The 24,024-nt window shown below is 45.3% G+C and overlaps 1 protein-coding gene across 1 annotated transcript in view; it reads left to right on the top strand.

Annotated features, from left to right (window-relative positions):
• Nucleotides 1-23,283, top strand: part of SLC1A1 (solute carrier family 1 member 1) — a 47,682-nt gene extending 24,399 nt beyond the window's left edge. Inside the window, exons 3-12 of the mRNA XM_040988741.1 lie at nt 7,527-7,619; nt 9,189-9,303; nt 10,728-10,770; nt 11,935-12,036; nt 13,494-13,678; nt 14,763-14,870; nt 15,983-16,105; nt 16,453-16,647; nt 21,581-21,715; nt 23,036-23,283. Coding sequence (XP_040844675.1) covers nt 7,527-7,619; nt 9,189-9,303; nt 10,728-10,770; nt 11,935-12,036; nt 13,494-13,678; nt 14,763-14,870; nt 15,983-16,105; nt 16,453-16,647; nt 21,581-21,715; nt 23,036-23,282 — 1,346 coding nt within the window. The 3' untranslated portion in view covers nt 23,283. The remainder of the gene's footprint in view (nt 1-7,526; nt 7,620-9,188; nt 9,304-10,727; nt 10,771-11,934; nt 12,037-13,493; nt 13,679-14,762; nt 14,871-15,982; nt 16,106-16,452; nt 16,648-21,580; nt 21,716-23,035) is intronic.
• The last annotated feature ends 741 nt before the right edge of the window (nt 23,284-24,024 follow it).

The following is a 24,024-nucleotide window of genomic DNA, read 5'->3' as shown; positions in this document are numbered from 1 at the left end:
TTTGTTCTGAAACTTGAAAACTATGAAAAAAGACTCGTTTGTTAGCTTGTAAAGTTCACCAACTTACAAGACATTTCTGCTAGAAGCATAAGCTACTGGTTCTATAAGGGGAAGGAGAAGCAGAGAGCTTGATACTAATTACCAAGAAACCCAGAAAAGGGTCATTAGGCTTTAAACAAACCACTCATGTCAAAACATTCATAAGACCTTGAAGAAAGAATGGTTGAGTACCTCAGAACCCTTTGAGATATGTTTAATGCTTTCATTGAACAATGAGCCTTCTTACAAAACCAGTTCATGGGGTCTTTGGAAAAATCAATCCCAACTCCAAACGCCATGTATTCCTTGGTATTAATACACAAACAACAAAAGTGTTGCAGCAACTCCCTGGCCATGGAAGAGCCAGGAGGCCAGCCAACTCCATGTGACATGTTTTGGACATCAATTAGGGACCAGATGATGGGCTTCAACTGGTGACCTTTAGTTGTTTCTTCCCATTGAGTTTATTTTGTTTAATACATAGAATAGTCTAGAATAGTCTAGGGTGTCAATATAACATATGGTAAGGGTATTCTTTGTATTCATGTCTCTGACAAAAATAGATACCCGGGCCCTGTGCAGTACCCTAGCGGCTAAAGTCCTCACCTTGCACACTCCGGGATCCCATATGGGTGCCAGTTCTAATCCTGGCGGCCCTACTTCCCATTCAGTTCCCTGCTTGTGGCCTGGGAAAGCAGTGGAGGACAGCCCAAAACCTTGGGACCCTGTACCCGTGTGGGAGACCTGAAAGAAGCTCCAGGCTCCTGGCTTTGGATTGGCTCATCTCTGATCGTTGTGGTCACTTGGGAAGTGAATCATCAGATGGAAGATCTTTCTCTCCGTCTCTCCTCCTCTGATGTATATCTGATTTACCAATAAAAATAAATCTTGGGAGGGGTATGGGAGGGGTGGGGGGAATCCCCAGCGCCTATAAAACTGTACTACATAATACAATGTAAGCAACAATAAAAAAAAATAAATAAATAAATCTTTTTAAAAAATAGATGCCCTAGGTGAGGCAGACACAGAAATGTGTCACACACATTCCTCCCTACCTTTGGTTGGCTCCATTCACATCCAAGGAGTAGTCACACAGGCTAAAGGCATATCCCTGTGCCTTGCGGGTCGACCAAGTGCAGTACTGCCCAGCCTTATACTCTCCAAGGGATGAAAGAAGCGCTTCTCAATGCAAAACAAACTTGTTTGTTTAATCCCCATGGCAGTACAGTAGGTGGGGCCTTATCTCCATCTTTGGAGATAAGGAAGTAGGAGGTTAAAGAGAGATTAAGTCACTTTTCTAAGACCACACAGATCAAAAGGGCAGTACCTGGAACCTTCTGCCACCATGGGTCAGAGTCTGGAAGGAGGGTCCTGGGGCCAGCCACTAAATCAAAAGGGCAGTTCCTGGGACTTTGATAGAGTTCTTCTCTGAAACCTTCTGCCACACAGGTCAGAGTCTGGAAGGAGGGTCCTGGGGACAGCAACCAAGCATTCATCCCATCACCTTGTTTATTGAACTTCTCCTATATGCTGGTCGCAATGTATGCATTTATGGATAAGCAAATACCTAGATGGTTGCTTAACCTTCTCAGTGTCACCACACTGGTCCCACAGGACAGCCAAGCCAAGAGTAGAGTGAAGGGCAGGCAAAGGAAAGAGCCTGTACACAGACCCACAAGTGGACAGAACTCTCAGTCTGCTGAGAAAAGGGCTACAGGAGGTAACCAGATGGAACAGAGGTGGCACAAGTTGGCCTGGAGAGACAGCTGGCTGCCCCTCTCGCCAAGTTTACTGGAATAAGGATTTTCTTCTATGCTGCTGATGGGCTATACCACCATAGAAATCGAGTGCTTGTGTTTTAAAATATCTCTTTAGTGACTGCGTAATGAAGGAATGAGTGAGTGACAGAGCAAACACATTGATGCGTACTGAGAGCCTGCTGTTTGCCCGGTGACACACATATCCATTCCCATGCCAATGAGGACAGCTTATTGGGTACAGATGAAGTGTCAGGCTTTGTGGCAGATAAGCTCCAGATCTTATTCTTATCCTCACCACACTGTGCAATATGAGGTTGTTCAATTTGCTCCTCTCAGTTTCTCTTATTAAAGAGGATGAGATGTATAAAAAAAAACCCTGGGCTGGGATAGGCAATTTGGCACAATGGTTAAGTCAGTGACTGCAACTCCCTTATTGGAGTGTCCGGTTCCAGTCCTGGCTGCTCAGCTTCCTGCTGCTGTGCATCCTGGGAAGCTAGTAGACAGCTCAAGTCCCTGGGTCCCTGCCACCTTCATGCGCAGACCCAGGTTGAGTTTCTTGTCCCTGGCTTTAGCTGTTGTGGACATTTAGGGAAGTGAGCCAGTGGTTGAAACATCTCTCTCCCTCTGTTGCTCTGTCTCTGCCTCTCTGCTTTTCAAACAAAGTGAAAGTAAATACATACTTTTGAAAAAAAAAAATCTGTATTCTGAAGAAACCTGTGTCCTGGAATAGAAGACTGCGCTTTGAGCCCTCCCTCTCCCACCAGAACCCATTTCTATCCCCCCTGCAGGTGGCCTTAATGGTACAGATGAGATCCCTGTGCACATGGGTGGGCTCTAAATCCTATGAGACACGGAGTTTCTAGAATGTGCTGTTCATTTACAGTCGGGAAGCACCAGACTCCAAAGCTTCCAGTCTCAGAGTTATTTCTGACACTGTGACAGCCAAATGGAGAGTGAGTGTCGCGGGCCTCACAGCAGCTCTCTTCTCCAGTGGGCGGCGGTTTAATCAGCAAGCTCTCTTGCAGAGTCTTTAACCCTCAAATGTTTATTTTTAAAGCCTTCTATTGTTTAGCTCAGGCAACAGAGCTTTATACCAAGTCCAAATGATTACTGGCTTGTGCAGGAGCCAATGCCCCAGCTCATCAGAACCTTCTTCAGAGACAGAGAAACCAAATGATTTTTTTTTTTTCCCTCTACAATAAAGAGCCAGCAGGTGCACCTCACTCCCAAGGACAATCTGGGGTTTTATCCTGGTTTCTAGGGCATAGCTCAGCCTCAAAACCATCCTTAGTCTTCAAAGAATCTGACAAAGCAACCAGTTTTCCAATCAAATGGGGAAATTCTTGTTTTTAAAAAGCAGGGATTGTTAACCTTTGTAAACTGTAATCATAGAGAAGTGATAGAAAAAAAATGAATTCGACAGGGAGCAAATCACTGTCCACTCTAAACACTTTTGAGCAGTTTTGGTTGACTTCTCTGTAGGTCCTTTGTACTTGCCTTTGTGATAAATGAGCGCCCAGCCCCCTTCTTCCCCAGCAGGGCAACCATCAGCTCCCTCAAGTGAGTCCCTGGAGTTGACTGTAAACGGAAGTGTTCCTTAAGACTTCAGAGGGCTCTGGGAATGCCCTAGTAGCAAGAAAGCCAAGTGGCTGTTGAGAGATGCTGTGGAATAAAGCGTGGGATATTACCTCTGCCTAGCAGGTGATGAAGAGGTTCTGTCTTTAGGCTTTAATGCCTGTCCTGAAGAGGCAGACATCATTGAGCTACGTCATAAGGGCTGAATGGGAATAAAATCTCCTCCACTGCACTATAGCAAAATCTGTTGTGGTTTGCTGGGTTACTCTTTGCTATTCTATTTATCTGTAAGGCACATGCATTCATTTAGTACATGCATAGGTAGTTCCTGGTATTGAAGTTTTAAGGGTGGTTTTTATTCGGGAGAAAAATAAGCAAATATCTGAGGGAGGGGACACCCAATAATGAGAAAAGAAATGTTGGGAGACACTGAGGTGCATGCTCCCACATGGAGTTCTTTTATGGGTGATGAACATTTTTTGTTAGCTGCCCTGGAAACCAAGCCACATGACACCACTGTGTCTAAGTGGTTTCTAAGGAGGCCACCTGCTTAGGCCCAAATTTCTGCAGGGAGTGAAACTCTTAAATGGGCTGAGTATGTGAGCAAAACTTGTCTGTATGAAGTGCATTTTGGTCACTTGGATGGCTTCAAGCACAGCATTCAAAGTTCTTCTTCCATCGCAGTAGCCACCTGCTCACTTGCGATGCAGAGCTTTTTGATTACTACAAAGACATAGGAACTTCTGTCACCACTGGGTGTTCTTTGGGACAGGGCTGTTTAGACTTTTGCAGTACATGAATGATGCCAGCATGGCATGATGGAGTCAGCACAGTGACTCAGTTGGCTAATCCTCCCCGTGTAAGTACCATCGTCCCGGATGTCCCAGCTGCTCCACATCCCATCCAGCTCCCTGACTGTGGCCTGGGAAAGTAGTGAAAATGGCTCAAAGGTCCATGGGCCCATGCACCCTTGTGGGAGACCTGGAAGAACCTTCTGACTCTTGGCTTTGAATTGGCTCAGCTCTGGCCATTGCAGCCATTTGGGAAGTCAAACAGTGAATGGAAGATCTTACTCTCTTTATCTTTAGTTTTCTCTATAAATCTGCCTCTCCAATATAAATGGGAAAAATATCTTTAAAAAAACACTGCCTGCTCCATAGGGTTATAATAGCAATTAAAGGAAATAATACATTAATAAACAGGCAGCTCAATATGGTATCCATTGTCATCAGTATCATTGTTATTGGCTTGTGGAGTGTTAGGCAATCTAGATATTTCATAGTCATTAATATGTCCCATCATAGAGATTTTCAAACTTTAAGCTGTGGTTCTTTGTGTGTCACATTCCTCTCTGGTGGTCTCCACTTGGTTCCCAACACCACCTTATAAATCATTGAAGATCCTGGATTTGGGGACCACCCCGATCCTTGATGGCTTGAGAAGTAGAAGGGGAACTGCAGAGCATGGGGAAAGATGGTTGCTGGTTTAAAAAAACATTCTGATCTCTTCAGGAGCATGCTAGAACTGAAGATGAAGAGAGGAATGGGAAATCAGATTGTCCCTCAAAGTGACTACAAAATAGTTGCTGAGCTCCAACAGAGAGGAGCTGGCTGACTGCCTACAGATGGCTTTGTTTAGGATATTTCCAACAGGCTCATTATTATGAAGCCTTTTATTACCAGCTGGGTCTTAGAGGACAAGCACAGGCACCAGCCCGTGGCCAAGCTATTATGACAAATTAAGACATATTAACATATGCTGGAAACAATTACCCACATAGATCTAATTTGTTTTCCCCGTTGGAAGAAAATCCCGAGAGGGCATCGAACACCTGCCCTAGACAGTTGTGTAGCAACCCTGTGAACCTGCCACTTGTCTGCTCTTGCTGAGGTCCTGGGAACTCCTTCAGGTGGATAAGAGCTCAGTGTGCCTCTACAGGTTATTTGGACATCCGTTCAAGGGGTGATTTTCTTGTCTTCGTAGTTAATGATCACCTCCTGTGAAGGGACAGGTAGGAAAATTTGTCCTTACTGAGGATTTTGTGTATTTGAAAGGCAGAGTGACCAAAAGAGAGGCACAGGAAGAAAGAAATCTGTCATCTTGTTCACTCCCCAAGTGGTTGCCATGACCCAGGCAGGGCTGGGCTGAAGGCAGGAGCTGGGACTCCGTCCACATCATTATTTCTGAATTACAACCTTTGTCCTTCTTGATTTGTGCTCTTCTTCATATGGTTATTATTTTTATTTGTCTTGCCATCAGGGAAATAAACTCTAGCCCTCTCCCAAGTGCGTTTTTCCCAAGAAAGAGAATAGAAACACCTATGAAAGTTACCCTTGGATGTGGCTGTTACAGTGTGCTCGGCACAGGTGATTTACACAGTCTTGTGCCAGCGGATGATGATGAATGGGCATTTTAACAACATCCTGGTATGGCTACTAAACAGACTAAACCACCTTCTCTCCAAATATTAACTTCCAAGGGAGCAATCAGCAGCAGGGGAAACGTCGTGTTTAGCTTGAGAAATTAGTTGTTGCGTCATCATAATGGTGATAGCTTCCTAGCAGCTCTTTCCTGTACATCATGTCCATATGAGATCATATGAGAAGCCTAATCCCCTCTCACTTAACAGAATGGATAGGTCTTTTCCAGCATGAGAAGCAAATGTAAACATTCCAGGCACCTTGATAGCCACACAGGCTTACTGCCTTTCCCTTCGGGTTGCCTTGCAACGCCCTTTTTTCTTGCTAATCTCTGCTTTACAATTGGTTACTGGACAACTCTTCAAATGACAGACACAAATTCATTGTCTTTCAGAATCAGGCAGGGTTGAGTCTGAAACCAAGGAAGGGCTGGCTCCATCCCTTGCCTTCCTTCTCTCCCTGCCCTGTAGAAGTACAGTTAGCAGCATCTTCTGACTTCGTCGTTAGAGGAAAGGGTTTCTTAAAAGGAAGGGTACATGACTTCTACCTCTCACACCACTCTCTTTGCCATTCCAGACAAGTCTTCCAAGTGGAGGCGATGTGCAGTCATTTGATTGATAGTTGTAAGTCCCTGTGGAGACAGTTCACAGAGTGGTCTGAGGTCTCTTAAACTGTCAGAAATTGTTCCTGTATTTCCTTCCTCTTTCAAGCAGGCACTGTAAGTTGTCTCCCAGCAGAGGCAGTCCACCATAGGGTTGTTCCCGTAGAACCCAGTTGAAAATCATGAAAAGAGGAAGGAAATAGGCCGGCTGGGCTGGGTAATGAAACTATTGTGATTTATTATTGGCTTTGACCCTGAGACAATCGAAAGACCCAGCCGTAAGTGGATGATTAAAAACATGATATGTGTTTCAGACACGTGACGGAAGTCTGTGTACCCGTTAAAATTAATATCAGAGCAAATTGGTGATGATAAGGGAGAAGGCTTATATTAGAGTATTTAGGAGAAAGAGCTAAAATGATAAAATTGTCTCAGCTTGTTTACAAAAGTATCAAGAAAAAATAAGGGTTGAAAAGCCACTGGAATGATAAAGTAGTTAATGTTCTCATTTTTGTGTTTTTCTCTTTTATCATCTCATCACACATAAAGGTTAAACTTTCTGATTGACTGAGTCCCTCTCATCTTTGCATGGTGAGAGATCTAGCTCAATTCCTCAAGGTTAAAGTGAATTCCAGAAGGTTTATCATAAAGAATATGAAGTTACAAGAGGAACAAATTTTGGTAAAGATTTATGTTTATTTTTATTGGAAAGGAGATTTTACACAGAGAAGGAAATATCCATCCTCTGGTTCACTGCCCAAATGGCTGTGATGGTGGTCAAAGCTAAGCCAGGAGCTTCCTCCAGGTCTCCCACACAGACGCAGGGGCTCAAGGCTATGGGCCATCCTCTACTGCTTTCTCAGGCCACAAGCAAGGAGCTGGATGGGAAGTAGAACAGCCAGGACACGAACCAGTGCCCATATAGGATCCCGACGTTTGCCAGCAGAGGATTAGCCAACTGAGCCATCATGCCAGCCCCTCTTCTGCCCCTGGTATCCTATCCAGGCTGCTGACATGGGCCTTGTAAAATGCAGAGAACAGCTCTCGGCTCATTATTCATGAGCCCCAGAAACATCTTAAATACAAATTGGTATAATTTCACCTCTTTTTCTCTCCCTTGCCCCCTGCCAGGTGTTGCCGCGCTGGATTCCAACGTATCCGGGAAAATTGGGCTGCGTGCTGTCGTGTATTATCTGTGTACCACCATCATCGCTGTCATTTTAGGTAACCTCCCTGAAACGCTTCTCTGTAATTGTGACTTCATTTACAAAGTATGTGGACTTCGGCGTTGCTTTTTGCTATTATTTTCTAATCAGAAAGCAGTTTTGTCAAACAGCCACGAAGCTTTCTGCATTGCAGTCTAAATAGCATCTTTTATGTAAGGAAAATGTGAAAATGTGTTTTAGCTTTAACAGTACTTATTAGCCTCAAGAGAGGAATGAAAGAAGGTGACAGTTCCCTACCTTGTCAAACCAAGAATTCACATATTCCTTCATCTGGATAATTGGTCCATAATAGTGGCATTGATTCTAATTAGGAAACATTTGCAGAAAGATGGCATTTCAATGCATTTCACGTAAGCTAACGGCCAACAGAGCCTGGCCTTGCCAAGTGCGAGCCCCGTGTATAGAGGGGCAATTTTTAATCAGGGAATATAGCTACTCTTGTACCACTCTGATTAGGTGAGGAGAACATGGTCCTTCCTTGGTGACACGGGACAGAATATTCGTTAGGATGCCCAGAACCAGAAGAGAGACGTGCAGCCAGCTCGAGCCTGGAGACCTTTTCAAGTGGATGATGTGGTTAAGGTTGTAGTGCTACTAGGCAGGGGACCTCTGAGGGCCCTCGTGGGGCTCCTGAGTGAGACAGACACAAAGGAAGGACATTCCAAGGAAGTGGAATACTGTTTATTTAGGACTGGACATGCATCCTTACTCCAGCCCTGAGTCAGGGAAGGCAGTAGACCAAGCCCAGTCTCAAAGGCCCTTTTGTCGCTCAGCAACCTCCTCCCCGTCTCTCTCCGGCATTTCACATCTCTAAGTCATGGCTTCTGATTGGCATCTCCTCCTCCTGGGGAAAGAACACAAAAGGGCCTGGGGACATTTTTTTTCTGCTTTTTCACTTGCAGTGGAAAAGCCTCTAATGACTTTGTCTCTTCTGTCATCTCCCATGTGGACCTGTGGCAAAACAGGAAGCTGTCACTTCCAAAAGCCACTAGACGCTTTCAGATGCTCTGCCCTGTGGTCACTTCTTTCTGTGACATGAACTGTCCTTCCCCATCCCTCCCATCCCTGTGCCCCTGTGCCATCCCCTTCAAAGGACAGATGACATAGTTCCAGACCTCCAAAGGGCTTGAGGTATCAGGCTTGTTCTGAGTGGCCCCACGGGAGAATCAGCCAGCATTGTGGATAAAAGTCACACAACGATATTGAATGGATGCTCTCGGCTGGGACGATGCAGTCACCTTCACCCCAGCACCTGCGTGTGCAACCTCACAATCTCAAGAGAAGAAGATAATCCTTGTCAAAACGTGTTTCCAGAAGCAGTTCTGGGATGCAGTCCTTTCATTACATGCACACTTATGCACAAGTACACACACACACACACGGAAAAAGGAACTCTTCCTTCTGCTTGTTGGTTAGAATGTAAGTGCCATTAAGCAGGCTGCTCTGGCTGGCTGGACCACCAGCTCCCCCTGACCACAGGACGTACTCCGCCTCCTGTTGTGAAGATGCAGTGTCAGGTGACAGCACTAGGTTCTTCATGTCCTGTGGGTGGTGTGCTTGGCTGCAGGTATCGTGCTGGTGGTGAGCATCAAGCCGGGCGTCTCCCAGCAGGTGGGTGAGATCGACAGGACGGGCAGCACCCCTGAAGTCAGCACAGTGGATGCCATGTTAGACCTGGTCAGGTGAGTACACCGCAGGTGGCTCAGTGGTATATGATCTGTTGAGGTGCATGAGGCCCCTGTCGACATCACGGTGCTCTGTGATCATGGTTTTGAAGTTTTACACAACTTTCTCGTTATTATGAGACATTTTCCTTCTGTCCAGAACTTTGTAGGTCCTGCTTTCTACCAGTCCTGCTTGTTAAGCCATGATTCTGCGTTATCTGCCAAAACCAGGCCCCTCTCTAGGGAGGCAAACAGGAATAGACGCAGAAAGTACACCTGTCGCGTTCGTGTTGGTCTGGATAAAATGGTCGCTTCTGAAGCACAAAATGAAGAACCCACATTTCGACTGCACAGGAGAACTTAAAAAAAAAAAAGATTTGTTTTTTTATTTGAAAGGGAGTGTTACAGAGAAAAAGGAAAGACATAGAGAAATCTTCCATGTGCAGGATCACCCCCCAGATAGCCACAATGGCTGCAGTTGAGCTAATCTAAAGCCAGGAGCTTCTTCCAGAGTCCCAAGGACTTGGGCCAACCTCTGTTGCTTTCCCATTCCAAAAGCAGGGAGATGTATCAGAAGTGGAATAGCTGGGACATGAACCGGCACCCATAGGGAGTGCCTGTGTCACAGGCAGAAGTTTAGCCTACCGTGCCGTTGCGCCAGCCCATGTTATCTGAATTTTACCCACAGCATTCAGTATCAGAAATCAATCAGTTGATCAAGAGCGGTCATTAAAGCAGAGACTCAAACAAAACTGATATAGGAGAGGCATTACATATTTTGTCTCTGCTTAAAATTTAACTACATGTGTTTACTAACTTTTGATGTAAAGCCAAGGTCTTTTGAGTGGGTCCATTCACTGTCATTTCGTATCATTTCTGTTACCATGCCCTACCCTTCTTTATTTATGCATCATCTGCATTTCCTGATCCCGTTTCTGAGAAATGGGGTAACAAAACCCTTAGCAATAACAAAGAAAGCTGAGCGCCAATTTCTTGTCATTTCCGATGTTTACCCATACCTGATCTAACCACAGGCATTTTACTCATTTGGCTTTATTGAGTTTCCAGGCATTGAGCTTAGTTTTAGAAATCACACCTCCTTTTTCACACCCACATTTCACTGACTTACATAATATTTCATTCTCTAACTATGATGCCAGTTGGCCATTGACATGTGGGGAACAGAGTCTTGGTCAGCATCTATCCTCATAGATGCAAAGAGGAAATGCACAGGAAATTTTAAAAGATCCACAGTCCCTTTACCACCTAGGCACTGGGGCAGCATTTCATTGTGGATAGCAAGTCCGTCTTGGAAAGGTTTTACAAAGCAGAGGGGCCAGAGGAGAACCCTAAGGACTCGTTCATGTCAGATGCATTTCCACCAGTGTGTTGAGGATGACTAAATCACCCTGACATAATACTGCTTCTTTTTTCTCCACCAGGAACATGTTCCCTGAGAACCTCGTGCAGGCCTGCTTTCAGCAGGTAATATGAATGGCTTTTGCCCTCCCGTCACTCCCCTCTTGCCATGACCAATTAGGGTGATTTATTTTCCAGCTTTGATCTGGCAGCATAGGGTGGCCGGAAGTGCACCTGCTGGCCGCTGTCCCAAGCCACTGTGAAATGCATGTGGTAACTAACCCCACTCCGTTTTCCCTTGATACTTTTGTCCTCCGAAAGGGACAAAAGGGAGGAAGTCAGAATCTAACAAACAATGAGGACTTTTAAATGTGGGCTGCACTACCTGTTGGGAGAGCACTATCATGTATTTTTTAAGGAAATAGCCATAAGCACATAAGCTCTTTTCCCTGTCTTTTCAGGCTGGCTCAGCCCAGCTGACCCACACGGTGTGGCCAGAGTTTTCTTAGCCGTCGTGTGCGCATGGCTGGCACTCTTTGAGGCAACCCAGCTGAGATTTTTTTTTTTTCTGCAGGCGAATTTTGCCCGTCTCTCCATTCCATTGACTTCAGGCCCTTTTAGTGATCTGTATGCTTGAAAAGAGCTCAATATCCCAAGTCTTGGTGTTCATTTGCATAAATTACATGAATAGAGATCTCTGTGTGCACCAAGAGAAATGGCAGACGTGGTGTTCATGGCCAACTTCGTGAGGCACAGAGGCGCGCCTATGCCAGGGTGCCTTTGCAACTCAGCCACAAGTGCTCACTTGTTAAGTATGTGGTGCTGGCTGGCAGAACCTTGAAGAAGGGACATTGGTGCCTGGTGTTACAGCATAGTAGCTCTTTCTTCCCCTGCAGTGTTAACACTATATAGAACCCAACAGGGATGAAGGAAGTGAACTGGATGCTCACAGCATAGTTCTACAGGTTCTAATGATTTGGGATCAGCTGTGTAGTTATATCTTTCCGCCATTTATTAAAGTGATGAGGTGCTTCCTCCAGCTTTGAAATTATTGACAGAAATAAAAATGATTGATAGGAATCCTTAGAGTCTGTCCGAGAAAGCATCGACATAGGAGGCCAAAATTTAATCCAGTCTCCACACGGGTGAAAGGGACTTAGGAAGCTGAATTGAAAACAGAGGAGTCAGGACTTGAACCGGGCTCTCCCGTGTTTCTGTCACTTAGCCTTGTTTGCCTGAGTAACTTTCCTGTTGTTATATGATCATCTTTGTGTTTTTTCTAATGTACAGTACAAAACCTCGCGTCAAGAAGTGACACCTTCCAACAGCACAGGGACGAATGCCACTGAAGAGCCCGTCACAGCCGTCATGATGACCACAGCCGTTCCTGAGGTATGCCCTGCTGGCCATCTGGCCAGCTTGCCTCTGGCAGCTTACCTCTGCCACTAATGAGTGAGCAGTGAGTGATTCCACTGCTTAAAGCGGGACTGGCACTTTGGCTCTAATGGCTAATCTTATTCACCTCCAAGCGCAGGCATCCCACGTGGGTGCCTGTCCATGTCCCACAACCAGCTCCCTCCTTGTGGCCTGGGAGGGCAGCAGAGGATAGGCCAAGGCCTTGGGACCTTGCACCCTTGAAGGAGACCCAAAAGAAGCTCCTGATTCCTGGCTTTGGATCAGCTCAGCTCCAGCCATTGTGGTCATGTGGGGAGTGACCCGGCGGATGTCTCTTCTTCTATCTGTAAAATCTGTTTTCAATGAAAATAAATCTTAAAAAGAAAAAAAAAGGACTGAGACAATATTGAAGTATCCCAAAGACCAAGAAGGATGTGGAGAAAACTTGTTCTAGAAGAGCTGCAATCGGTGGTGTTGATCATGACTTCAATGTTAGTGGTTCAACTTTCTACTAATTGCAGTATTTTTTAAGATTTATTTATTTTTATTGGAAAGTCATATTTTACAGAGAAGGAGAGACAGAGAAAGATCTTCCATTTCATGATTCACTCCCCAAATGGCTACAAAGACCAGAGCTGAGATGATCCAAAGCCAGGAGCCAGGAGCTTCCTCCAGGTTCTCCCAGATGGGTGCATGGTCCCAAGGTCCATCCTCTATTGCTTTCCTAGGCCATAAGCAGGAAGCTAGATGGGAAGTTGAGCAGCTGGGACATGAACTGGCACCCATATGGGATCCCCACACTTTTAGGTAGAGGATTATCCAGTTAACCCATCACGGCAGTCCCAATAATTTCAGTATTTTAAAACACACACATAAGACACACACATATTGGTCATTGAGAATGATGTCATTGAGGTTGCCAGAAAACTTACCCTGTAAGCACTGGATTAGTACTGGTTAATTTGGTGTTCATTTCTAAAATCGTGCCGGTCACCCATGACCAGAGGCGGTAAAGAATGCACCTTTGCCTCATTATTGGGGTGGAACACATGAGAATAAGCCCTAAAGAAAGTTTATACAGGTAAGTATCTGGTACCTCCTGCACTGATTTCTGATTTTTAAGCAGACTCCAACTGTAACTCATGACTGATAAATGCCTTGATGCTAAAATTTATAATAAAAATGCAAAGCAGTTCAAACGTTAACAAAAAGTCTTTTTAAGAACTTAAGATGTGGATTTGTTGAGAAAAGAAAAAAGCCTTGAGGAGGGGTAAAGTTTATTGCGTACCTAGGTTTATTACCATTACTATTTTCAGAAATATTGTTGATCATGCCTGGGTAGATCCCTAATTTATTATGTTTGACTTTCATTTTTTTTTCTCATCCCAGCTTTGTGCACATTTTAACAGGAGTATAATCATGTACCAATCTATTTTCTTGGTTTGGATCCACAGAACAGGACAAAGGAATACACCGTCGTGGGCCAGTATTCGGACGGCATCAATGTCCTGGGCCTGATTGTCTTCTGCCTGGTCTTTGGACTCGTCATTGGGAAAATGGGTGAAAAGGGACAGATCCTGGTGGATTTCTTCAACGCCTTGAGTGATGCAACCATGAAGATCGTCCAGATCATTATGTGGTGAGCAGACGTAGTTTCATGCCATTTTGCTTCCCCTGATGGCTCTGCCTTCTCAAAATAAAGAAGGGGAGGCGTCTGTTCCTCCACTCAGCTCACTGTAAGGGAAGGTGAATATTTGCTGTGAAAACCATCAGACTATGAAATCACCCCTACACACTCTGCAGGGCATAGTTCACAGTCCGGTTTCCAGCCACTGTCTTTACCCTCCAGCTCTGCGAGATCAAAGTAACTTCCTAAAGGAATGATTTGAAGGAGTTCCTTGCACATCAGAACACAAAATTTATTCTTTTATCAGGCCCCATTCAGAACTGAAATGCAAAAACATTTTTAGCTGGCACAACGGGAGGGGAGTGGGGTCCCATGTCATCTGCAGTGAGAGCTGCCATGTGAGACCAGCAGGTGTTGGGCATAGCACCCTCTGCCCCATCCCTGGAGATCTCTGCTTCCATTTGTTCATTGAGTTGGTTGAACATTATTTACAGTGACTTACTGTGTTGTGGAAGACAAGCCATTGAGGTGAATTATTTAATCCTGCAGGATCCTCAGCTTCATAATCCATAAATAAAGATAATAAAAATTTCCCCCAGGCTGAGGAGATGTCCGTTAAGAGAAATGGTGCATGTAAAACACCCTCCCCAGCACAGGATGTAAGGGGGGGTTGGTCTACATCTGGAGCTATTATGACTGCTTATGCAGCTTTCACAGGCGCCTTTCCTTTGTGGCTATCTGGGAAACACGCATGCGTCCGTGTTTGTCAGCAAGGATGAAGCTCAACTGAGATAAGCAGAAATGACAATCGGTAGGATGTATGTGAACTGAGAACATGGCCCAGGCTAAGTACCATGCTCACTGCATATAGTGTGCCATGTTGGTAACCTATTCTCAGGAAGGTTTGGATGGGTAGTATATAACATGCACGCAGGTACAAAAAGCTAGAACCAACATGGTCCACCTCAGACTTGCAACAGAGCCCTTGGTTTCATGATGTATCTATGCTTCCCTGGTTGAGTGCGTATTTTGGGTATTTTTGCATTAAGAAAGCCCCTGCTGATGGAATTGTGTCTTTGTCACGCTCACTTTCTAGTTACATGCCGCTCGGTATCTTGTTCCTGATTGCGGGGAAGATCATAGAAGTGGAAGACTGGGAGATTTTCCGCAAGCTGGGTCTTTACATGGCTACTGTCCTGAGTGGGTATGTCTCTTCTTTTCTCAAGAAGCCAGATACCCAGGGAATGGCTGCAGAAAAGTCTAGCTGCAGTCGGTTGAAGTCAACATCTTGGCCACATGCAGAGAAGACGGGCTTCAGTGATAAGAGGGTAGAGGGGAGCCAGCCTGTCCTTGAACAGCTGTCAAGTAGGCAGATCATGCCGTGCTAATTCCGGCTCTTGGCAGAACAGCCTGGACCAGGCTTGGTCACTGCCTTTATGGGTTGTGTTGAAATCAGTTTTTCAATCAAGAGAGAAATCTACTCATTAGCCTCCTTTGGCTCTTTTTTTTTCCTGGTCTTCATTTCCTGAAACAAACAAATAAACAAAAAAAGCAAACTAACTGCCCAGGTAAAAATCTCCCCCAGTGCTGGTTGGCATGCTAATGTTAGACTGTAACACCTCCATGATCAGAGAGGGTACGGGGGAAGCCTTTGGGTTAACAGGAACTGTGTGGAGTTTCTCAAAAACCATAAAGCAGGAATAGGTCATTTTGGTGCTCATACAGCCCAGGCCCGGTTCCCTGAGAAGAGATCGGTTGGGGTGTATTATGAATGGTGCTCCTGGATGAAGACATATTAACACAGAAAATGCATGGTCGTCAATGACTTCGACACGGGACATGCCCCTGCGTTGCTGCCTGAGTTGTCAGGGTGTCATGACAGTTAAACACCATCATGGAGCCTGGTGTAGTAGCCAAGTGGCTGAAGTCCTCACCTTGCATGCACCAGGATCCCATACGGGCTATGTTCATATTCCGGTTTCTCCACTTCCCATTTCGGCTCCCTGGTTGTGGCCTGAGAAAGCAGTTGAGGACAGCCCAAAGCCTTGGGACCTACACCCATTTGGGAGACCTGGAAGACTGGCTTCAGACTGGCTCATCTCCGGCTTTTGCGGCCACCTGGGAAGTGAACCAGAGGATGGAAGATCTTTCTATCTCTTCTCTCATCCTCTCCATAAATCTACCTTTTCAACAAAAAATAAATAAATCTTTGGAAAAAAAAAAAAAAAAGCACCACCATGGACAAAGAAGGTGTTTGCCGTAATGAAGCGCCAGGAGCTAGAATGACCCTTGAAATGGTTTCTCCCTCATTTGCAGGCTTGCCATTCACTCCATTATAATCCTCCCGCTGATATATTTCATCGTGGTACGCAAGAACCCTTTCCGGTTTGCCATGGGCATGGCACAGGCTCTTCTGACGGCACTCATGATCTCTTCCAGGTAACCACCATAGGAGGTCTCTGTGAAAATCCCCCAGGCCACTCCCTCCCCATCAGCTCTCACTTTGTTGAGGAGAGCTGCCCTCCCGTGATCTTTGGCCATGTCCTTCATGCCCGTCTCTTCATACTGTTGAGTTCTCGCTCCCTTGGCCTGGCCTGAGCCCAGGGAGGGTTCCTGTGCAGCTGGAGTCATGGTGGGCACTGCACCCTCTGATGCTTGAATCTGTCAACAGCACCTGCGTGCCTGCAGCTCCCAACCTGCTGTTTTGAGAAATGAAGTGTCTTCAGGTGGGGATTGAGGTGTACCATTCTAAGACCCCACATTTCTTTCTGCTTTGGTCCATGCAGTTCAGCAACACTGCCTGTCACCTTCCGCTGTGCAGAAGAAAAGAATCAAATAGACAAGAGGATCACGAGGTTCGTGCTGCCCGTGGGAGCCACGATCAACATGGATGGGACCGCATTGTATGAGGCCGTGGCAGCCATATTTATCGCACAGCTGAATGACTTAGATTTGACCATCGGGCAGATCATCACCATCAGGTGAGGCAAGGTGTCGCACTCATTTGCCGACTGTCCCTGGGGTGGTGGCCTCAGTAACATCAGTCTATGAAGGGAGACCAAGAACGGCCCTGTGATGGATCAGTTTTTATGGTCTCTTCAGGGTTCATGGACTGCAGACATGAGGCCTCACAGTCCAGGTAGCCAAAGATAAGAGTCTGCAGAGTGTAGCGCATCCAATGAGTGCCAGGCACAGAATAGGTATCAAAGACTTAAGACAGAACAAGTGCCCAGACCATGACTGTAAGGCATCCCAGGTGGGTGGCTGCTGAGGGCTCTGATGAGGGTTAGAACCTTCCGTGATGGCTTCAGGAAGAAAGGGCTGAACCAACCTGGGAAGGTGATGAAGGCTTCCCAGAGGAAGGAAGCATTTCACTGGATCCTAGAAGAGCGGTGGAATATCACAGGCACAGCAGGATGCTAGAGGAATTTTGGATAACAGAAAGAGCATGTACATGGTTTGTGTTCTAGTCGTGCCCTGGTTACAGAATACATGTTAATTTGGGGAGACCTGGCATATTGAGGCCAGGGTGGAGGACATAAAAAAGTGAAGACAGGGGTCATATCATGAAAGGCTCTCTATAAGGAGAAGCTAGTGAAGTGAAAAGTCAGACCTCGGACTCAGGTTGCAAGATGAAAAAGGCTAGCTTGACTCCCAGGAATGACAGATGATCCTAGATTAGTAGATTATAGATTAGTAGATTATATAGAACAGAGACTAGCAACCAAGATAGGTGGAAAGATAAAGAGTTTAGGGCCTGGTGTGATAACCTAATGGCTAAAGTCCTTGCCTTTATGTGCTCGGGATCCCATAGGGATGCCAGTTCATATCCCAGTGGCCCAGCTTCCCATCCAGCTCCCTGCTTGTGGCCTGGGAAAGCAGTCGAGGATGGCCCAAAGCATTGGGACCCTGCACCCGTGTGGGAGACCCGGAAGAGGCTCTGGGCTCCTGGCTTCAGACTGGCTCAGCTCCAGCCATTGTGGCAACTTGGGGAGTGAATAAGTGGATGGAAGATTCTGTCCCACTTCCTCTCTGTGTATCTGACTGTCCAATAAAAATAAATCTTTAATGTAATAAAAAAAAAGATAAAGTTAAAATTTTTTTCCCCACTGAATTAGAATGCCTCTAAGACTTCCAAGTGGAGACATGCAGGGAACATGCAGGGAACATGCAGGTCTGGATTGGCAGACACGGAAGTGAGGTCATGAGCTTAATGACCATCACACATCTGGGCCAGGAGTCAGTTGTCTGTGTTTGAATCTCGACAACAGCATGATTAGCAAGTGACTTGGGTTCTCTAATCTTGGGTTTTCTCACCTGCAAAGTGAGAGTAATAATAGCCCCTATAATTGACTCAAGTCGTGGTGATTAAGGAAGATGATGCATATAAAATGCTTGGATCAGTGCCTACAACCTGAGTACTCAGTTATGATGGGAAAGGATGGCGTGCGCGTAGGCAGTGTGTGTACAGAGAGAAGGGAGGCAAAGGAATATGCAGCTTTGATGTACTTCCGCCAGCTGATGTGCCTCATGATGTATCTGTACTCATCTTCAGTCAGTTCCAGGAATGAATGAATAGGAATAAATACTGCAGGATTCAGGGTTGGGGAGATCTTAGAAAAGTGTACTGTGTTAGAACATGGTTGACAAACCACATTCTTACCCTCTATCTAGGCTGTGGGTATTAAGGGTCCATGAACTCTGAAGGGTTCAGATCCAATGCTGAGTAAGCCTTGGGACATAGCTTAGGCTTAAATATATATCGGCATCGAACTGAAGTCCCCAAGTGAACTCTCATCCCAGCCCATCACTCCAGTGGGCCTTTCTGCAATGACAGAATTGTTCAAAAGCAGTGCCATCCAACTCAGTCAGCTACGAGCCATGTACGATGCTAGCAGGTACCACCTTTAACAGACCCAGCACTGACATGTCCAGTACTTGATCAGTTTTTGGAATGCTCAGTGAGCCGTTTCCTCCTCAATGTCCTCGCCCCTTTGGGTTTCCTGGCACATCAGCTGGGGAGGTACATCAAAGCTGCATATTCTATAAAAATGCATTGGTGGCTAAAGAAGCACCTGGCAACAGATTCCAGGAATTTTTCCACCTGTCTCACCCCAGCTTGGAGGACCCAGTTGGCACTGAACTGATTTCCTAGGAGTGGTTTCAAAAGGTGCCGGTTCATTCATAAATTTCCTCGCTCTTCTAGGGTCATAAATCTCTTAGATCTTGCTACCCATATATCTTATTACCTGACTGCTAAAGGAATCAACTTTGCACCTAGAACTTGTATAATCCATTTTCATCCACACCTCACTCCTGCTTCTCTCTTATGTCTTCTGAAATCTGACTTGAAGGCCAGCTACTGGCCCCAAACCAATCCCAACTATAATGCCAAATGTAATCATTGACTTAACATAAGAAAAACCCTCTCTGGCTTAACCTGGAAAAAAAGTTAGTTTTAACTTTACAGGCTCCAGTTATAGTTCCTGTGGCTAATGGTTAAAGACATTTCTCAACCCCTACTATTATATTTCTGTCTGTGGAATGCACACCTAAGAAATAGTCACTCGAAACACACCCTGTTGTGGTTTCATTGTCATGTTTGCTGACGAGTGAAGAAGAACTGTCTTCAGGGAAAAATAATTACAGAGTTTGGGGCCCAGAAAGAGCTGGAGGAATAGGGAGGAGCAGGTGCTGTGGTTCTGATAGCACAGGTTGAGTGTTACTGAAATACCTGGGAACAGACTTGTAGTGGGTTTCTCCAGAGTTTGGAATAGTTGCACTTACAGTAATGAGACATCTTGGGGTGGGACCCAGGGATAAACATGGATTCCATTTGTGCTTATCATTCACATAGCTAGAGAATGATTTACTTTCAAATTTTTAGTTTGCCAGTGTTTTTGACAGAGCTGTCACATGAAGTCACTTGTAGAGTTCTCCAAACTTTTAGTTTGGACGGTTGGCACTCAAAATGTTTCCGATTTTAAGACAGAAAAAAAGAAAGTCTCAGTGTATGCTTATAATTGTAAGTATGAACTATATAGAATGTGTTCTCTGTTCATCTCACAGTAATTTGAGGGTTGAGGACAAAGGTTAAACCATTTTAGAAAGTTTTAAATTTTAGAACTTTTTAGACTTTCAGACACAGAATGTTTGATTATGATTTAGTTCAAGTATTTTCTTTTAGGACCGTACATTTATTTCTATAATATGAATGTCCATTAACTTTCTTGAACACTCCTTGTATGCATGGATTTCAAATTTTTTAAACCAGAGTCTGGCGCAGTAGCCTGGCAGCTAAAGTTGTCGCCTTTTATGTGCTGGGATCCCAGAGGGGTGCCGGTTCAAATCCCAGTGGCCCCGCTTCCCATCCAGTTTCCCATCCTGCTCCCTGTTTGTGGACTGGGAAAGCAGTAGCCTAAGAAAACGCTGTCAGTAAGGCCTCAGAACCAGATGTATAGCCCAGGAGTGTCTGATTGCAAAACGTGGGTCCTCCTCCAGCTCATGGGCCCCTCAGAGAGCTGAGTTAAATGAACACTAGACTTCATAGTTAAGAAGGAACTTTGTACCAATGGTGGTTAGGTTTTCTTCTGTAAAAACCCTCTAAGTCAACATCAGCAAGATGATGTTTTTATACCATTTTCCTTTTCTGCAGATTGATAGCTTTGAGATTCAAAACAAAACCAGTCAAGATACCAAGGTTCAGCAAACTAACTCAAGGCTCAGAGACAGCTTTCTTTGGCTAGTGGATTCTGAGCTTGAAGCCCAGCCCCAAGCTGTGTGGATTTGTTGGTCACACCAAGGCTTCTTATTGAAATTGGCAGTTTCCATATCCTCACCTTTTCAAACAGGTTTATTGGTTGATTGATTGAAAGACAGATTTACAGAGCGGAGATACAGAGAGGAATATCTTTAATCTGCTGGTCCACTCCCCAACTGGCTAGCAGCCAAAGCTAGGAGTTTCTTCTAGCTCTCCCAGTAGGTACAGGATCCTGAGGCTTTGGGCCATCCTCTACTTCTTTCCCAGGCCAGAAGCAGGGAGCTGGATGAGAAGTGGAGCAGCTAGGACACGATAGAGTGGAATATGGGATCCCGGAGTGTGCAAGGCGAGGATTTAGCCACTGAGCCATGGTGCCGGACCCATCTTAACCTTTCATCCCACTGACATCCTGACCGCAGTTCAGCCTCAACCCAGAAAATATCGTGCCACAAAGCCCTCCTAAATAAAGGGACTTTGCAGAGTGCTGAGCCCTTGTTGGCTCCAGAAGGAAGCAACAAAAGTGAGGGAAATATTGCTGGTGAGAAGCTTCCACTGTTTCACAGCTCAAGACACAGCATTAAAAAAAAAAAGCAATAAATAGATAAATAACAACCATGGAAATGAGGTTCATCTGGCTGCCCCTCCTGGATTCTAGACCACTCTTCTAGAAGATTCTAGATCACTAGCTAGAAGGTGCAGTCAGAAGTAAATGCTTACATTTTGGATGCGACTCCAAATGCTTTCTCCATCCCAGTATCCTACAGGACAGCTCCCAGAGAGGTCAGTTAAAAAGAAAAAAGTAACCCATTTTCCTCCCCTGAAATTCCTTATCCATCTGCTACCACTACTCTCTCTACCCTTCTTTCAAGGCAATTTAAACTCTTGGTGCATACTGGATGCTCGGTTAATGATGGGTTAGATGAGTAGCCAGGAGGAAGCAGGTGTAGGTACCTGGTACGTATTTAAGATGGATACATGCACTCATGAGTAAAGTCTTCTATAAGCATCCTACAACTGGTTCTTAGCTGAGAGTAGTTTCAGACCGCCTGATCCAAGAACACAGCAGTTGCAGTTTCCTGGGACTGAAAAGGATGACTTTAAAGAGGGTGACGTGTGGGTGTCTCAACTTTCCTGCTTGTGTGTTTTGGCTATAGTGTCACAGCCACGGCTGCCAGCATTGGAGCGGCCGGTGTGCCCCAGGCTGGCCTGGTGACCATGGTGATCGTGCTGAGCGCTGTGGGCCTGCCAGCGGAGGACGTCACGCTCATCATTGCTGTCGACTGGCTCCTGTGAGTTGGAATACATGCACTACCCTACCCAGATGGGTGAGCAGGCCTCTCACCCATCCGGCATCTGCAGTCTGTCCCCAGATTGCCTAATGAGCCATCTGGGGCTGCTTCTGTTTCCCTCTGACCAGGCTATCTGATAACATGCTTAAAAATTAACCCCAAACAACTTCGAGCAAAGGTTTTTAAAAGCCGGTGAAGTCCATTAGCTCGCTGTACCTGACAATGTTCAAGGTTAGGGGTTGGGCATGGGACAAGGTAAATGTAGAGTAATAAAAGGAAGAAGCTGGGCAAGGCCCCAGATGTTGCAAACTGCATAAGCACCCTAGCACATCTCCAACTCTGTCTCAGCATCAGAGGTTCAGAACCAGCTGGTTCTGGATAAATCCCAACTCCCCAGCTGCCTACAGAACCATCAGAGCTAGTGGCATGAACATGGAAGACTGATTTGTTCGCTTTCTGAACAGATGCTCTAACCTCTTTGAAGGCCACTGGCATTATCTGCAAGATGCCTGACTCAACAAGCTATTGTAGACATTACAATAGGGTTTCAAAGCATCAGGGATCTCATGAGTTGAGATGCCTACGTCTGACAGCCAGTGTGCATTCAGTACATGGTGAGCATTGTTGTTGTGATTAGAGTTAGGGCCATTCAGAGACTGACCAATGGTCTGTGTCTCTCACACACACACTCACAGAGATAAGGAACACAGCAGAACATCTGGCTGAGCACATGCATTCTAACATCCGCTCTGGGCCTTGGTCTGCCGGCCTCAGAGCCTGACTCCATTTCCTCGCCACCTGACCTAAGGGTAGCTCTGTATTGAACCGTCCGCTGAAAACCAGCTCAGTGGTTTTGGCTTAGTGGAGAATCCAGTGCTGTACAGTTAGAAGGGAACAGCTGAGATGGAAGAAAGGGAAATGGTAAATTTTCCAGATAGTTGAAATACCCAGTTTCTGTCATCTTAGCCAAAGGAGAGTGTACAATGTCAATTATATTGAAGTTGGAAAACCCATAAGACAAAGTTTAGGACAAAAGACTTTGCTGAATTTTGAACTTCTTGCAGTCCCACTGCCCCAAATACTTGCGAGGAGGGGAAACAATCTAGGGAGATTTAAGGAAAGGCATTGCTGACTGGGGCAGGGGGCGCAACCCCTGTGGAGCCTGTTGGTTCACTCCGTACCTTCATGAATGACCTCAGGCCACAGGCCCATAAGGTGCCTCTGGTCACCTGGCCAGGAGGACAGCATTCCCTGGGATCTGAAATGAACATATTGGAGCTTTTTTTGTCCTCTGCCTGACTCCTCCTCGTTCTTTCTCAGGGACCGGTTCAGGACCATGGTCAATGTCCTCGGGGATGCTTTTGGTACAGGCATTGTGGAAAAGCTCTCTAAGAAGGAGTTGGAGCAAATGGATGCCTCTTCCGAAGTGAACATCGTGAACCCTTTTGCTTTGGAATCTGTGCCCAATGATAGTGAAGACTCGGACACCAAGAAGTCCTACATCAATGGAGGTTTTGCCGTGGACAAGTCGGACACCATCTCATTCACGCAGACCTCGCAGTTCTAGTGCCACTGGCTTCAGGTAACTGGATGACTGGTGTGAAGGATGTTGCACAAGAGTCATCTCTTCGCCGATTCAAACGTTAATTCATTGAAAATACAAATGGCCAATTGTACATTTAATTTGATATCTAGGACTTCCAGATTATTTTCACTATTTGAATTCACAACCTTGGTTCTCTGGGTTTTGGGGTTTGGTGGGAGGTAGGGGATAATATGAAAAAGAAACATTTCTAATAATTTCCAATTATTAGAAAGTTGTATTCTCTGAATTTTTGTAATTCCATAGGGAAAAGTTGGAAAGTGTATGAAATAACTGCTAATTAGATTATGGGTATGGCAGAGAAATTGTTTTTCTCGTGTACAGACCAGTGTTTTTAAAAATTATTCTGTCATTGGCTACCAACTTCTACTCAGGCTTTCTAGTAAGCATGGGTTTCCTTTGACCTCACCTTTTTTTTGTTTTTATAGATTATTAAGCATTTAACCTTCCCTGCTCATGGGCCAAATTGTCCATACTGAACTCCTCTCTAACCAGTCTCAAAGAACTTGGCTTTGAAAGAAAACTAACCAGTATGGTTCATTAATGACAGTTTTGAGATGAGTGTAGGCTTTGTGGGGAAGGCAGAAGAGTTCTTCTATTAATGTACTGTAATGGAATGCTGAAAACTGTTCACCCAGTGTTCAGTATAGAGCTATATATATATATATATATATATATGTACATATATATGTATATATTTATTATT

Source organism: Ochotona curzoniae, unplaced genomic scaffold (genome assembly GCF_017591425.1).
Source record: "Ochotona curzoniae isolate NIBS_2020 unplaced genomic scaffold, NIBS_Ocur_1.0 contig_50, whole genome shotgun sequence".
Lineage (NCBI taxonomy): Eukaryota > Metazoa > Chordata > Mammalia > Lagomorpha > Ochotonidae > Ochotona > Ochotona curzoniae.
This window is presented reverse-complemented; position numbering and strand designations above follow the sequence as displayed.